General features: G+C 32.8%; 2 protein-coding genes across 4 annotated transcripts in view; one reads left to right on the top strand and one right to left on the bottom strand.

The window, feature by feature from the left end:
• LOC111054702 (nucleolar transcription factor 1-A-like) overlaps positions 1–1,120 on the top strand; it is a 68,212-nt gene extending 67,092 nt beyond the window's left edge. For 2 of the 3 annotated variants that reach the window (XM_039422582.1, XM_039422581.1), the window contains exon 16: positions 151–195. The gene's annotated coding sequence lies outside the window, so the exon portion shown is untranslated. Of the gene's footprint in view, positions 1–150 lie in introns of all 3 variants that reach the window. The other variant, XM_039422580.1, reaches the window with a different exon arrangement.
• A 2,678-nt stretch (positions 1,121–3,798) lies between these two features.
• On the bottom strand, positions 3,799–11,723 carry LOC111060183. Its single transcript, XM_022347829.2, has 3 exons — positions 10,980–11,723; positions 6,582–6,804; positions 3,799–4,053 (listed from the first exon to the last, which is right to left on the bottom strand). Exons 1-3 carry the CDS (start codon positions 11,111–11,113, stop codon positions 3,862–3,864), a joined length of 549 nt encoding a protein of 182 aa, XP_022203521.2. The 5' UTR covers positions 11,114–11,723; the 3' UTR covers positions 3,799–3,861.
• Between the last annotated feature and the right edge of the window lie 4,786 nt (positions 11,724–16,509).

Raw genomic sequence — 16,509 nt, 5'->3', positions numbered from 1 at the left:
CATCTCGTCCTCTGTCAGCAGAAATGTTTGATGAGTCTTCTGCTATAATTAATTCAACAGTTTATATTTAATTTATTTTAACTGTTATACAATCCATTACATAATACATTTTCTAGAATAATTCAATGTTTTGTTTTGCTTTGTTTCCAGTGATTGAAAGAGACAATGAATTTGCAAGCTGCGCTGCTTACAACATAAATTATGATGAGAATTCACATACCAGCACATAACATAAAACGTTTGGATTGCTGGAACATGATTGGATTCTACAAATCTACCTCTGCATCAGGGTAGGTCCTTATCTTACCTTAACATCAACAAACTTGACCTACATTAATTATTATAAATACTATAATATGTAAGATTGATAAAACCCTTATCACTCAGGTAAAGTGCGAATATTTTGTGTATCTTGATTTTTGTTTGAGCAAACGAATTTTGGTTGTTATTTATTGTTTAAGTTTTTTCAGTTATAGTTTGACTTCTTGTGAGACCTTACGATATTGAACTCGTAATAAATTTGGATTCCGGATAAAATGAGAAATAAATTCCGGAATAAATCTGGATAAGTTGTAATAAATCTGGATTCCGGATAAAATGAGGAATAAATTCCGGAATTAATCTGGATAAGTTGTAATAAGTTTGGATTCCGGATAAAATGAGGAATAAATTCCGGAATTAATCTAGATAAGTTGTAATAAATCTGGATTCCGGATAAAATTAGGAATAAATTTGGATAAGTTGTAATAAATCTGGATTCTCACATATCAGTTTTGAGTGAAAGTTACCGGTACAGTGAGAATATTATTCCCATATGTAATTAAAGTGTAGAAAACTGACAACATCTATGTGTTTTTATTTCATCATTCCCATATGTATTAATGGGACTATGCATACTCGTTCGGCCGTGCTGAGTGTGAATAGTTTGATTGAAAATCATGTAAATTATTTTTTCACAGTGACAGTCACGTCAACTGTAATATTGGTATGTGGAATCCAGATTTAATCGTTAGTGTTCGTTTAATAACGCCGAATAGAGGTTACAGCCCTACCTAGCAATGTTCACTTACTTCTAATTTTAAAAATAATACTGATTTAAAAATAAAATCAAGTAATATAATATAGTAATATTCATCAAGACTGAAAAACTGTTTCTCTCTACCTACTTTAACTAGTCTTACTTTACTTTCTGGAACAGAATACTGAAACTGAATTCCCACACAACAGTGACAGTGAACAGTGAAATAGCTATTTATGTATTAAGAGCGTAATGCGCGAATTTTTCGCTCACGAAAAACAGTTATCACGCGACGCTTCGCGTGATAATTTTGCAAGAGCGATAAAGAAGCATTACGCGCGAATTACATACACATTTTTTTCTACAACTGCCCAAACCTGTTGAATTACTTATATCGGCGGAGTTACAATTACCGACTTTTTAGGTTAAGATCTGACCTTTTGGCGAGCTGCTTACCATCAGCTGATCAGCGAGCGTAAAGAAACTCTTCTGCGCATGCGCGAATGATTACCGAGTGTAAAGAAAATCTACTGCGCATGCGCGGATGGTTAGCGAGCGAAAAAGTAGATTCTCCTCAGAAATAAACTGTTTTACGAGGAGAATTGTGTATGTAAATTCTTTTTTTACGCGCAGTTGTAGAAAAATATAATTCTTATGAGTTCTACTGGGACTGTTTTCACTCAGGTATCCTCGTCCAATGGGAATATTCCCATTAGAGCTTATGGGAATTATATGTTCACTGCTTGAAACACTACTTTTTGCACTATGGATTAAAATGGTCACTTACGTCCCAGATACTAAACGCATTGAGAAAATATAGCATAATAATATCGAGTGACCTGGCTGGCTCAGGTCTGGTGTTTTCAGAGTTTTCAGGTCGCACCTCATCAATTATAGCTTAAGAAGATATCCCATGGTTGATTATTCAACTTGAAAGTACATCTGTTATATTAGAAATATTAAATACGTTTTTGTTCCAAATCTCACTGTTAACACAAGCCGATAGTCCTAGTAGTTCTTTCTGGTGAAGCTATGTGAAGCTGGTAGTCTCTCATAGTGTGCCGTTTTTACACTCTCACCCGGCCAAAACAGTAATAATAGACTGTTGTCCACAGAAAGCGGCTTGACATAACGAAAATCGGCTTGAAATTCGGATATAAACGACTCATTCCATGGGGGATATCTTCTTATGCTATATTTTCTCTATGCTAAAAGTAACTCAATTTAATTAACGTGGGAGGCAACTCTATTGGTCTATGTATCTAAGCGTCTATGTTGGAGTTAGATACGAACTTAGACCAGTTATAGAATAGACACGGCCCATTGTATATTCATACTGAAAGTCGATGAAGCCAACATCTACTGCCATATCACCATATCGTGACGTCAGCATCGGATAGAAAACAATGTAAACAAACTCTGCAGAAAAGTTTTCTATCCGATGCTGACGTCATGATATGGTGATATGGCAGTAGATGTTGGCTTCAGAGGCTAGACTTCCCAGCGTGTCTATTCTATAACTGGTCTAAGGTTACGAAGCAGGACCTCCTACTACATATATAGTTATATAGGAAGTCCTGTACGAAGGTAGTAGCTCAGATGATAGCCTAGAGTTGTTGTTCAACGAAAACATGCTATTTGTGTTTTTAGATAATGTTTGAAGCTTGAACAAGCGTTGTACTATGAAGGGAAGACGAACAGTATATTTTCGTAGATCTAGATAGAGGGAAAAATTTATGTATATCAGGGAAACAAAGGTTTTTTCAATTTGTTTCATGAAACAAAGATGCATTTTTTCCTCGAGGAAATTGTCGCCCTTGGGTTCGCCAAACGTTTTCCCTCAGGGGAAAGTCTCTCTTTTTGTTCTATCGGAACATATTCTTATATTTTCCACTAAAAAACCATACTCAATTTGTACTTAATTGAATACTTTTTGGTTTCAATAATTGGAAAAGAAACTAGGAAAAAAACTATTTCCATTGTATATGAATACTTTTTGTACTATTCTCTAGGATTTTGAATTAATTATTGTGTTTAGTTTATTTTAAGATTTTGATTGCCAGTGTGTAATGTAGAACTACTCTAATGATATTATTATTGTAATAATTTGAGGATTAAAAATTGTAATTGAAATTCAATTGTGAAAAAGTAGGCAAGTATTGAATTCTCTCAATAATTTTAATATAACAGACGTTTTTTCAAGTTGAATAATCAGTTAGTTGATAGTTTATGTTGTATAGACCTATTTTTAAAATGTTAGATCAGATTTTACTACATTGATAGTGGATTAGGCTATTTGTTGTTGTACTTTTGTTTAATTATTACAATTCGATGTAAGGCTTTATATATGTTTCACTTGAGTTATTCGTTTTTAGGTTTGTTACAGTGTAGACAAAACCAATGTTTTTATCATAATTAGACGTAAATATTTCTGTTTGAAATAAGTTGTAAATAATTGTCCAAAATCAATTTGAAATTGTTACTGTAAATGTTTTTCAATGTTGAAGATATTGTTTTCATCAATTTACTTTCATGTACTTGTAATTATGCTCTATATGTGTTGATCATTGTTGTAAATATTAATAATATATAGTTCTAATTTCTTTAAACTCTTGTGTTTTTATCGGATTCCGAATCTTGTGTGATCATTCATTTAGGGTCGTATCTATAAACTATTCTGAGAACTACTGTACTGTCTTAACCAAGTAGGATTTGGTTATCTTGCAATGACGTAGAGCAGGTCTATGCTGGATTCAGGTAGATTAAGAAGCTCTTCATTATTAGCGTTGGTACATATTTTATTATAAATAATTATAACACTCTATTATAATAGTTGACAAATACTAAACAATAAGGTTAGTTTTCTTTGAAGACGGTTCTTGTGTCATTGCTGTGAAAGGCGGATTTTGCAACGGAAGATTTTCCAAATTTCCGTTCTGTAGTTGCAGAAGAATTTCCAAATTTCGCACATCTCTCAGATCGGCCACCAGGTGTTGAGCCTCAGCTATTAGGTTGCTGGTAGAGTCTTCCAATTCCTGTAATTATTACTTATTAAATACATTTTCAAATTATATAAATCAATAATAATTGTAATATAGTAGAATAGCAGAGCCCATTCAATGTTTTCAAATACAGGAAAGTATTGGCATAGAGAAACAATAGCATGAGAAGATATTGTAAGCACGATATGGAACGGCGGGAGTTGCCTCTACCAAATATGTAAGCAAGATGTGCCTACACCAAATATGTAAGGAGAAAAAAACTATGATAACAAAAAGAACAGAATAACTAGAATTTTAATTAATGAATCTTTAACATATATACATTTGAACAAAACAAGATTTTGATTATAAAACAATATTTGATATGAATTAATGGGGAAAACACTCGCTTGCTGTTAATGAGGATTCAATGTTTGTGGCTATGGAAATTTAAGAACAAATGATTCAGTAGTCACCTACCTTTTTTGAAATAGCTTCCCACTTTGGCATCCACTGGTATTTCGCGACTTTAGTATTTAAAAAAAAAGATCAAATATTAGCTGAACCAATGAATAGGCTCAGAACCCGTCTCCCTTAACAATACAATTATTTTTATACTGCCCGATCTGTGACAGAATAACTGTACTATCAAACGAACCGAAATCCAGCCCTTTCACTGAATCAGCCGGACTTAACTTTCAGTCCTATCGAACGAGCTCACACACTCTGACACTCCCAAAAGTAATATTTTGGATGTTAAATATAACTCAGTCAATGCCAAACATGACAAGTACATATTTTTATCTGTCGCACAAGCGGCACGTTTGTTATTAAAAACAAAAGAGAAGCTACATTATGACAACAAATGAAATAAACAATCTTTCTGTCGATGAGAAAAATTGTTTAAGGACAAAACCACTGTTCATTAAACTTTTACAATTTAAAACACTAAAATCCTGATCAATATGAGATAAATATATTATTCATATATATGTCCCATATGACCAGGTGACAATATCCCATGGTATAGGGCGTTTATGTCGCAACTTTTACTGTTATCTCAAGCCGATAGTCCATGTAGGTCTTTCCCGTGAAGCTGTTTGACGCTGGTAGTCTCTCATAATGTGCCGTTCATACACTCTCACCCCAACAAAACAGTAAAAACCGACAGTAATCGATAATAATCGGCTTGAGATAACAGTAAAAGTTGTGACATGAACGCCCTATGCCATGGGATATCTACTTACGCTATTGTTTCTCTATGGTATTGGAAACAATTCATTGTTCTTCAGAGGATTTAGTTCTGAACCGAATAGGCCTGTTCAACTTGTTGAACAAATAATGATTATTATTAAACTAAATTCCAAAGATAAATGCTGTAAACCACCCTGAAGACCTCTTATTGATTAGCATTCAAAAAACGCAATTTGACATTAGGAAGCAATTCTCTATAGAAGGCAGAGAATCGGGAACGCTGTTCTCCTATCTTTCTCTACTGTCATTATAATGTGGACATCACAAATTATATTTACCTATATAACATATACTCCGTGCAAATTAACTTCTGACTTGGAGGAATATGCGGTGCAGAGCAATGGAGGGAGATCAGCCAATTACAGTGATGGATAGAGTCATAGGTAGAAGCGCAGTTGCCAATTTGTCGATTAGAGTCAGTCGACTGAAGAATTCCAGACAGGAAACTCCGGAACATGAGCGCTTGAATACTCACTAGAAATTAGAGGAATGCTGGCTGGTTAGAACGGCAACTTCGCAGTCGTTGTAACCCTACCTCTGTATGCCTTCTCTGCTGCGCATGTCCATCCCAAGTCACAAGTAATTTTGTACGGAGTATAATTATCCTATTATATCAAGCGAGCAATTTCTGTATATATCTGGTTATTTTTATATCTGGCCATTTTTATACCTGGTTATTTATGTTTTACGGATCTCGAAAACTGCTCTAACGATTTTTACGAAATTTGGAACATAGTAGGTTCATGATATGAAGATTCGATTGCACTAGGTCTCATTCTTTGGAAAACTCACTAAACGACATTAAAAGGATAATTCATCCTTGGAAAACACATGATAATTTCGTCGTCTCTCGATAATAGAAGATGCGTGTGCTTGTGTGGGAGAGAGACAGAATTATTTCCAGCTGTCTTATCATAATCAATCAGCGAGAAATTTTATCTCGCTAGACAATTTCCAATCGATTTGATCAACATAATCTGATTTGTTGACATGACATGATAATCCTCCCTAAACTAGATTATATCATCATTTTTAAAGTTGATCATTTTTTGACTATAATTTCAAGTGATTAGTGAGTGTTATTTTAGTATTCAATTTGGTTTGTTTTTAAATGTTTGAACAGAAAATTAAACTTGAATCCAAGTGTATAGAACATAACCTACTTTCTGGACTATTTATGGTGTATAAATCAAAATTCGGGGAAAAACAGTTTTGGGCTGTGCATGTTAGTACTTCCACAATCATTTTAAAGAATTGTGTTCGGTTTATCAAAAGTTAATAAATAAATAACGAGCGAAGCTCGGTGCCCCGATATTTCATTATTATACCTCATAATCATGCCTGAGATGCCGCATCCTTTGCTGTATACATGTTACGCTGCATGTGGCACATTGCAATTTGCTGTGCAAATGATAATCATCATCATCATCATCTTCAATGCAATGACTCAGTTTGGGATTTGGCCATGAGTTGAATACCAGAATGGGAACTGTGTTTACTCGTTTATTATCACATCCATGTGCACAGTGTAGGCTGAAGGACGACGAAGCTCTGAAAATGAATTAACTAATGATACATTAGGTATTCTCACGTTTCTCCAGATTGGTAACCAATCAGGTTATGTCTTATTTTGACATTAGTGAGTAAATCCATGTTATACTGATTTTTCTAGTTATCTAGTTTACAATGTTGAACGGAAATCCTGATTGATAATAGGCCAAGAGAAATGTACAATTTAAAACATTTCCGTTTTCATACATTTAACCAAAGTTGTCACTGAGTTTTCAATGAATTGCGGCAATTTGTTGCAAATTTCTTGAAAAGCACAGCAGTATGTTTCTGCCAACTTGGAATTGAGATAATTGACACCTGATATTCTAACATATGTTGTAATCATTGGAAAGCTTAAATTAATCTTATCAATCAGCTGATCGAATTTATTTTGTGTTGGTCGAGAGCGCGAGCTTGCTACATGTGTGTTCCATTGTTGTATGCTTGGCCAGTTCGGTTTGCGCCTTCTATCTGCGTGAGTTTGTATTGGGGAGGTTTTTTTAAACCTTCTATCACGCAGAAATCCTTGTCTTCAACAAAACTTTTATTCCTCACTCACGCACTCAGTTGGGAATGATTGAAAAAGTTGCCAACAAAATCTTATGAGAACTCAGCTTAAGTTGTTTTTTATGCTAAAAGCATCTGTTTCATTACCCACGCACAAGTCTAGAGCTCATATGGGCATCATCCTCAGCCAAAAAAACACTCCCCAATACAAGTTTACGCAGAGACGGTACGCACTCCAGGCAATAATTGGCTAATTTTGTTGCTCTACATTTGAGAGCAGCAACTTTTTGAACAGCTCTACAAATTGTCTATTTTTCTAGACAACATTTTGTTGACAACTTTGGTGTAAACGTAGCTTTTGAGTAATAAATGGAAAATATAATATATAAAAGAGTAATAAATGCTTGGATTGTATTTAGTTCACCTCAACTATTAACCTGTTTTTCTATGCTCAATTGTATTTTTTTATAACTTATCATCATACAATGTAGGCTATTTATTACCTATACTTATTTCTTTCAATTACTTAGTGCCGGTTGCACAAAAGCCGGTTAAATTTAATCGTGATTAATTCCACGAGAACCAATCAGAGAAGCCGTCTTTTCAAAAAAGCCTTCTCTGATTGGTTCTCGTAAAATTAATCACGGTTAAAATTTAACCGGCTTTTGTGCAACCAGGCCTTATGCTTTTCGTATACTTATCCATATTCTTATGCATTTTGCAAATTGCATGTACTGTATCTCTTACTTTTTCTAGTAATTGATTGAAAATTATAGTGAAGACTGTTTTGGGCTTAATGCCTGTAGTCTTCCTGGTTTTGTAATCTTCTCTTCTTCTCTTCTCTATACTTATAAAAGGCTAAGCCCCGACAGACTGAAATCACACCACAGCCCAAACTACTGAGCCTAAAAACTTGAAATTTTGCACGATTGTTTATGGTAGCCTGAAAACATCCACTAAGAAAGGATTTTCAGAAATTTGCCCCCCTGAGGGAGCTAGGGCCCCCCCAAAATTTTGTACTTTTTAACCGCTCATTGCACAGCAAAGTCATGAGGAACTATTTTGTTCAGCTACGAAAAAAAATTAGATCTATGCAGAAAAATTTCGATCAGGAGCACAGGGGGGTCCAGGAGAGGGCATTTTTCTAAAATTTCGATGTAAAATCACACTACAGCTCAAACTAATTGTCCTACAGACTTGAAACTTTGCACAAATATTCTTCAAACATGCTAGACGTGCACTAAGAACGGATTTTGAGATATATTGCCTCTAAGGGTTTTAAAGGATGAAAAAGGATCCTATTAAGTAAGGTTATGAACATGGTAAGGTGAGTGCCATATGGAAATGAAATAATTTATTTATTGACATGTGATATTCTAACATATGTTGTAATCATTGGAAATAACAAAATAATATGATAAAAATTCAAAAAAGAATATCTGTTCTGTTATTGCTTTCTACTTGATTCCACTCAACCTCAATAATATTGTTCTGATAATTGATAAAAAATATGTTTAATATTATTATTAATATAATAAAAGTATTGTTTTGATAATCAATATTTTTTTCACATACTCTCTATAATAATATGGCGAATGTGAAACAGCTGCATCAAAGAAATTATGTCAACAACATATGTTTAGTAAAACCATAGTTTTGAACTTCATTTTCCTGATGCAATGTATAGGCCCAATGTATGGATTATTAATTTTTCAGCTAGAACAGTTTTTTGAGACTGCTAAATAAACGTCTACAGTTGTATCAATGCTGTATCGGCAATACAAAAACGCATGCAGTTGATATGTCTTTAAATAAAGGTGTTGACATTCACATGAATTAATTATTCTCTACCATTTTTATTTTATTACAATTTCAAAATTATTCGAGCCATGATAGAATTATTGACTCACTGTAGAGTCAGTCGAAAATTTTAATATTGAAATGAGGGGTATTTTGGCAAGCTGAACAAAAAATAAGATCCTATGCACCTTTTCGATATTTCCTCAAATGAAAAATGAATTTTGTGGGTTGTCAAAACTCCCCCTGAAAGGGGAACTATTCAACTTATCCTATCTTTTAGTAAATTAACAATGTTAAATGGAGGAAGAATGATAAGGTTGACAACTTTCAGTTCTGTTGTTTTAACATTTTTTTCAAGTCACTTTCAAAAAGTTCATGTAGTACCTACTATTGTGTTCGAGAAACTTCTGGGGCTATCATAGTTTCACAACTATTCTGTTCCACACTCCTATCTCTTGCAGTCGTTAACCATATCTATAATAAAATAAAGAGTTGGCTTATACACGTACGGGATAGGAAAATTATGTTTGACGCATTATCACGTCTGAACTACTGGACTAATCAACTTGAAATTTTGCATATAAGCTAGATTCTTAATTAACCAAGGATGGTTATAGGCCTATTTTCAATTCTTCAAAATTTCATTATGTCAAGTTTTCAGATTATCAATTTTTAAAATAGATCCTTGCGAAGCACGGGTTCCTGCTAGTAAATAGATAAATAGAAGCATTCTAAAATACAAGATAAATAAAATAATTCTAAAATACAACTAAATCAATACCAGTGTGTGGTTCGATCATGTTCAACGTGCATTTTATAATCTCTTGGTACAGTATGTTTATAGTTATATTAGAAATATTCAATTGAACAAAAATAAAACAGCATAGAATATAATATATTTTATATGAATATTATAGGTCTAAATTTATTAGTATTTGAATAAATTTAATATATGATTTCTTTCCTCCTCGTTATAAATCATTATTAAAACCTGTTATATTGTCAATCAAGTATGAAAAATTCGCCTATAAATTACATTCAAGGTACAGAGAGAACTCTACTTTCTATTATTCAGGAGATACTAATTTTACCAGTCTTTTTGTATTATTATGAGTTTAGCAGTGGCAATAAGAATTTCAATAATACCTCTTAGGTTAGGAATTAAAATCATATAATTGTTCCATTTCGAGAAAGACTATGATTTGATAAAATATCTATTCATTTCTGGGTTCAAAAATTTTCATTGCATTGCCTATATTCAGGCTAAATACCTCTCAGTAATCAAAATTAAAGAATTGTTCCAGGTCGAGAAAGATCCTGATTTGTTAACATTTCTTCTATTCATTTTTGGGTTCAGAATTTTTTTCAATGCTCTATAGGCTACCTACTTATTATCAAGGAGATAAAAATGGTGAGATTTAAGACTTATCTATAATTGCTGATCTATGTTATTATTACTAAATAAATAACTTTATCTCGAAGTGAAAAAAGTAAAATATTTAAAGTATTGTGCTCACTATAACCTTAGTGTCCGGTTTCCCATTAGGGAACTTTGGACTATATACGGCGAGGTGCAACTACCCTTGGGCCTCCCCACCATTCAAAGCCATATGCTAATAATAATGTTATTATTCCCAGCTAAATCTAAGATTGGTATTGTTTTGTATTAGTTGACTATTTTCCATTTTTTAAAAACTATCTGATTATGAGACAAGTAAAAGCACAAATTACCAGTTTAACATTTCTCTATTTTAAGGTAAAGTGAATAAGATATATCATGTAATGCTGTTGTATAGTTGTCAGTTTTATGTGGAACTGACATTATCTAATGAATTTATGTAACTATTCTCAAAAAAATGTTGACTCACCTTGTATCATTCCTATTTTCTTCTCTATCAAGGTTCGAATTTAAACTTGCCACATTTTCCTTCCTTTCAATCAAGGAGTGCCTCCTCTTGGTTTTATCCTCTTCCTGATCACAATTAGAACAATCCAAAGACATATTCAACACAATTTTGATGATTCAAACAAACTTAAGTTCAATTTAAATTCCACAAATACTTCAATTCTTCAGAAACAACAGATAAATAAGAGATATTCAACTTGGGGAAAAAACAACTTGTTCATAGAAACACGAACTGTGACATCAAAATTCAATAAACCCACGTTGAAACCAAAATGGTTTAAATTAACGTTGGACAAGTTGAATAATAAACAGTACCTACATAAATAATAAACTGTATTCAACTTAGAAATAACAACTTGTTCATAGAAATACGAACTGTGATATCAAAATTTAACGAACTTCACGTTTAAACTAACTTTTTGAATTAACGTTGGCTTGAATTAATTAAACTCCAATTTGAAACTAACGACAGAAAATGTTGGTAAACAGAATTTGAATTCATAGCAATGTCATTACGTTTTGTTATAGGCTATTCACTTCAAAAACTGTCAGAATTCCTCATGAGTAATATATATATTTTTATATTCAACCAGAGCTGACATTTTGAGGTGGGTCTCACTACATAGATAAGATTGAAACCGTTTTTATGACCTATGGCGTTTATTTAATGACCTTTCAGACTTCTCGTTGTCTTATCATTATTTATTTTAACGCTTATTCATACATGTGGAGCCCCATAATTATTACAATAATATATAGGTTCTAGGTCTACCACAGTTTATATAAAAATTTATCTCCTCAACATATAATCATTATAAAGAAGTGGACGATTTAAAACTTCTAGGATACAGAATGACATATTTCTTAACGCTGTGCAAAGGCTAAAAATAAACTTTCTACTGGTGATATTTTTCAAAGTTTTTCGATTTGTATATCATCAAGATCCTATCAAAATGAAAAAGTTTTCTCAGGAAAACATTTTTTTCCGATCATTAATTTTTGAGATATGAGCGCCTAAAGTTTAAATTTTTGGGACAGGACATTTCAAATTCGGTGAGAGATAAATCCATGAATTTCCGTAAACACTGTTCACGTTGTGACGTTATAACTGCCAGTCACATTATGTGTCCTGCTCCCCTCCACTCACTCACTCATACTCACTCTCTCTCTCTCTTTATCTCACTCTATCTTGGTAGAGAGTTACTGGGAAGGAAATTTTCAATATTCTTTCCAAAGAATGGACATTGATATGTCCAAAGCTCCGCCAATTTATGTAGATGCATTACAATATTATCTTGTATTATTGTACAGTTCAATAATTAATTTCTGAGTTTATGCTATGTAATTTCATCTGAAACTTTGCTATATTGTAAGCTTTTGTATAGGCTAGATTCTTCACGATATTGTTGATGTAGTGAAATAAAAACTTTCTGAAAATATAGATTTTCAAGAAAGTTATTCAATTTACCAAAAATAACTCAACTAAAAGTTATTTTTGGTCATTTTTAGTAAATTGAATAACTTTATAAAAAATTGATATTTTCAGAAAATTTTTGTTTTACTACAAAACCATGAAGAATCTATCCTCTAAATCTCATGTATTTATCTCTTACCGAATTTGAAATGTTCTGTCACAAAAACGTAAACTTTAGGCACTCATATCTCAAAAAGTAATGATCGGAAAAAAATGTTTTCCTGAGAAAACTTTTTCATTTTGATAGCTTGATGATATACAAATCGAAAAACTTTGAAAAATATCACGAGTAGAAAGTTTATTTTTAGCCTTTGCACAGCCTTAAAGGCCTCTATAATAAATTGATTGGTTTTGAAGAGATATTGTGGTATTTCTCCATAATGAAAAAATGATACACAGATGTTGTCAATACCACTTTAATTGGTATTGGCAGCCAATATACTATATATAGTATATAGTATAGTAATATTCCATTTAAAGTTTGTGGTATTGACAGTCAGATAATCCAGCATAAGTTTATCAAAAACTAGTCCCCAAACAATTCAGTATCGGTGTATTTCACCAGAGGAACTGAATTCCGGGCGAAATCTTTCACTCTGTATAGCTCGCTAATGAAGCGTTTATGGATATATGTTTATAATAACTTTTTTCTTATTTTTACCTCTACTATCACGTATTAAATTATTTTACCATAATTAAGAATCACCCTGTGAGCAAATTAACATAATTAGCTTCTTAAGCATTTAATAAGACATTTTAAAAGAATGGGAGATGAAAATCAAAATATATTTTTCTTAGATTAAGAATAATCTATTTTCGATGTTGTTTTCCAGTATATAATAACTTTGATGTAGTTTTGACACTGTGCTACTTTGTAAATATTGAAAAAAAACACTTACTTTTTATGGTGGAATGAGGAATGTATTTTACTCCTGAGCAGGATCAACAGGCTGCTGTATTAAAAAATCTGGTGTGGTACACTCACACAACTTTCCTTGCTCATTGATCTATTAGCCTCATTAACGAGGATAATTTAGGGGAATAACATTATGCCGATTGGCGGCTAAATAATTAAAACTACGATTATACTATTGTTATTGTGTTCAGAGTACATTTTCCTTTTACTACAAAACCATGAAGAATCTATCCTCTAAATCTCATGTATTTATCTCTTACCGAATTTGAAATGTTCTGTCACAAAAACGTAAACTTTAGGCACTCATATCTCAAAAAGTAATGATCGGAAAAAAATTTTTTCCTGAGAAAACTTTTTCATTTTGATAGGATCTTGATGATATACAAATCGAAAAACTTTGAAAAATATCACCAGTAGGAAGTTTATTTTTAGCCTTTGCACAGCCTTGAAGGCCTCTATAATAAATTGATTGGTTTTGAAGAGATATTGTGGTATTTCTCCATAATGAAAAAATGATACACAGATGTTGTCAATACCACTTTAATTGGTATTGGCAGCCAATATACTATATATAGTATAATATTCCATTTAAAGTTTGTGGTATTGACAGTCAGATAATCCAGCATAAGTTTATAAAAACTAGTCCCCAAACAATTCAGTATCGGTGTATTTCACCAGAGGAACTGAATTCCGGGCGAAATCTTTCACCCTGTATAGCTCGCTAATGAAGCGTTTATGGATATATGTTTATAAAAACTTTTTTTCTTATTTTTACCTCTACTATCACGTATTAAATTATTTTACCATAATTAAGAATCACCCTGTATAATAGCAAATTAACATAATTAGCTTCTTAAGCATTTAATAAGACATTTTAAAAGAATTGGAGATGAAAATCAAAAAATATTTTTCTTAGATTAAGAATAATCTATTTTTGATGTTGTTTTCCAGTATATAATAACTTTGGTGTAGTTTTGACACTGTGCTACTTTATAAATATTTAAAAAAAAACACTTACTTTTATGGTGGAATGAGGAATGTATTTTACTCCTGAGGAGGATCAACAGGTTGCTGTATTAAAAAATGTGGTGTGGTACACGGTATATAGAAGAAGACGGTAGGTGTCACGCGCATGTTTGTGCTAAATTTCCGGTGTAGCTGACGTCATTTTATAGTATCCAATCATCTGTTTCTAATAAAAAAGTTTCATAAATTGCCAATAAGTGTTAAAAACCTCGGTTGGTGGCGATGACGCAATCTAGCTGGCTGGCCACTGCGCACACATTCCATGACCCCTACCGTTTTCATCTAAATACCGTGGTGTGGTACACTCACACAACTTTCCTTGCTCATTGATCTATTAGCCTCATTAACGAGGATAATTTAGGGGAATAACATTATGCCGATTGGCAGCTAAATAATTAAAACTACGATTATACTATTGTTATTGTGTTCAGAGTACATTTTCCTTTGTTTGAATTATGAAATTTGAGGATTTTTTTAAAGTTGTCAAAACAGCTGTTCTACAAATAAAATATCGACATGTGTTCTTTTGAATAAACTGCTCTACCTACCTACCTCACGCACGAGAAGGAGGTTACAAAGTAAATTTCTCAAGGATGGGGTAGACCCCCTGTTAATTTCTCAGGGAGGAGACTCATGCCAGTTAATAGTCCTGATATATAACTATATAGGGTATGAATTTGAAAAAAATCGGTCAAGTCATTTTTGAGAAAATTTAACAAAATTCATTCTTTCCAGGAATATTACGGAGCTCCTGCAATTTTCCCAGAAATGAGTCTTATGTCAGTTGATAGGGCTTATAAATAGCTATCTAGGGTATAAATTTGAAGAAAATCGTTAGAGTCGTTTTTGAGAAAACCGTGAAAAACATGTTTTTTTAGCCATTATCCGCCATTTTGAATTGAATTTTATTGAATTTCTTATTGTCGGATTCTCATGGTATAAGGACCTCAAGTTTAAAATTTCAAGTCAATCGGTTAATTGGGAATGGAGTTATCGTGTTCACAGACACACACACACACACACATACAGACCAACACCCAAAAATCATGTTTTTGGACTCAGGGGACCTTGAAACGTATAGAAAACATGAAATTAGGGTGCCTTAAATTTTTTTGGAAAGCAATACTTTCCTTACCTATGGTAATAGGGCAAGGAAAGTAAAAAAATGTATTCCTTATTTCATCATAAAACGTGTTTTTTAAATATTTACAAAGTAACATAGTGTCAAAACTACAACAAAGTTAATCTATTTTCCCTATTTCATGCTTCAACGTTTAGATATCTTAAGCTGTCTTTACACCAAATTTAATAAAATCTTAATAACTTAATCCTTATAGATTCTATTAGATTGAATGGAACTTGACAAACACATATGTTCATCATTTGTATGATAAGTTATGTTCAATCTAATAGAATCTATAAGGATTAAGTTATTAACATTTTGTTTATAACTTTGGTGTAAACGCTGCTTTATAATCAGTTATAATAATATTGAATTTTTGAGTAGCCAGAGTAGAGCAGTAGGTATACCAATATTTTGAATTTAGAGGATGCAATTTCTTCTCTATTTCATAAATTAGATAACATTTTTATGTTATACAGAGTGCACTCTATATTAGTCTGCACATTTGAAGCGTTTCCAGTTTTTTATGTAATAGACGGCCTTGATGGTGGGCTACGGCCTTGATGGTGGGGTACTCTAAGTTTGAGAGGATAGGTAACAATTTTTACTTTCCTTACCTTATTGCCATAGGTAAGGAAAGTATTGCTTTCCGAAAAAAATTAAGGTACCCAAATTTCTATACTTGTCAAGGTCCCCTGAGTCCAAAAAAGTGGTTTTTGGGTATTGGTCTGTATGTGTGTGTGTGTGTGTGTGTGTGTGTGTGTGTGTTGTGTGTGTGTGTGTGTGTGTGTGTGTGTGGTGTGTGTGTGTGTTGTGTGTGTGTGTGTGGTGTGTGTGTGTGTGGTGTGTGTGTGTGTGTGTGTGTGGTGTGTGTGGTGTGTGTGGTGTGTGTGGTGTGTGTGTGGTGTGTGTGTGTGGTGTGTGTGTGTGTGGTGTGTGTGTGTGTGGTGTGT

Source organism: Nilaparvata lugens, chromosome 3, assembly GCF_014356525.2.
Source record: "Nilaparvata lugens isolate BPH chromosome 3, ASM1435652v1, whole genome shotgun sequence".
Taxonomy (NCBI): Eukaryota; Metazoa; Arthropoda; class Insecta; order Hemiptera; family Delphacidae; genus Nilaparvata; species Nilaparvata lugens.
Note: the sequence above shows the minus strand (reverse complement) of the source record. Positions and strands in the feature narration are given on the sequence as shown.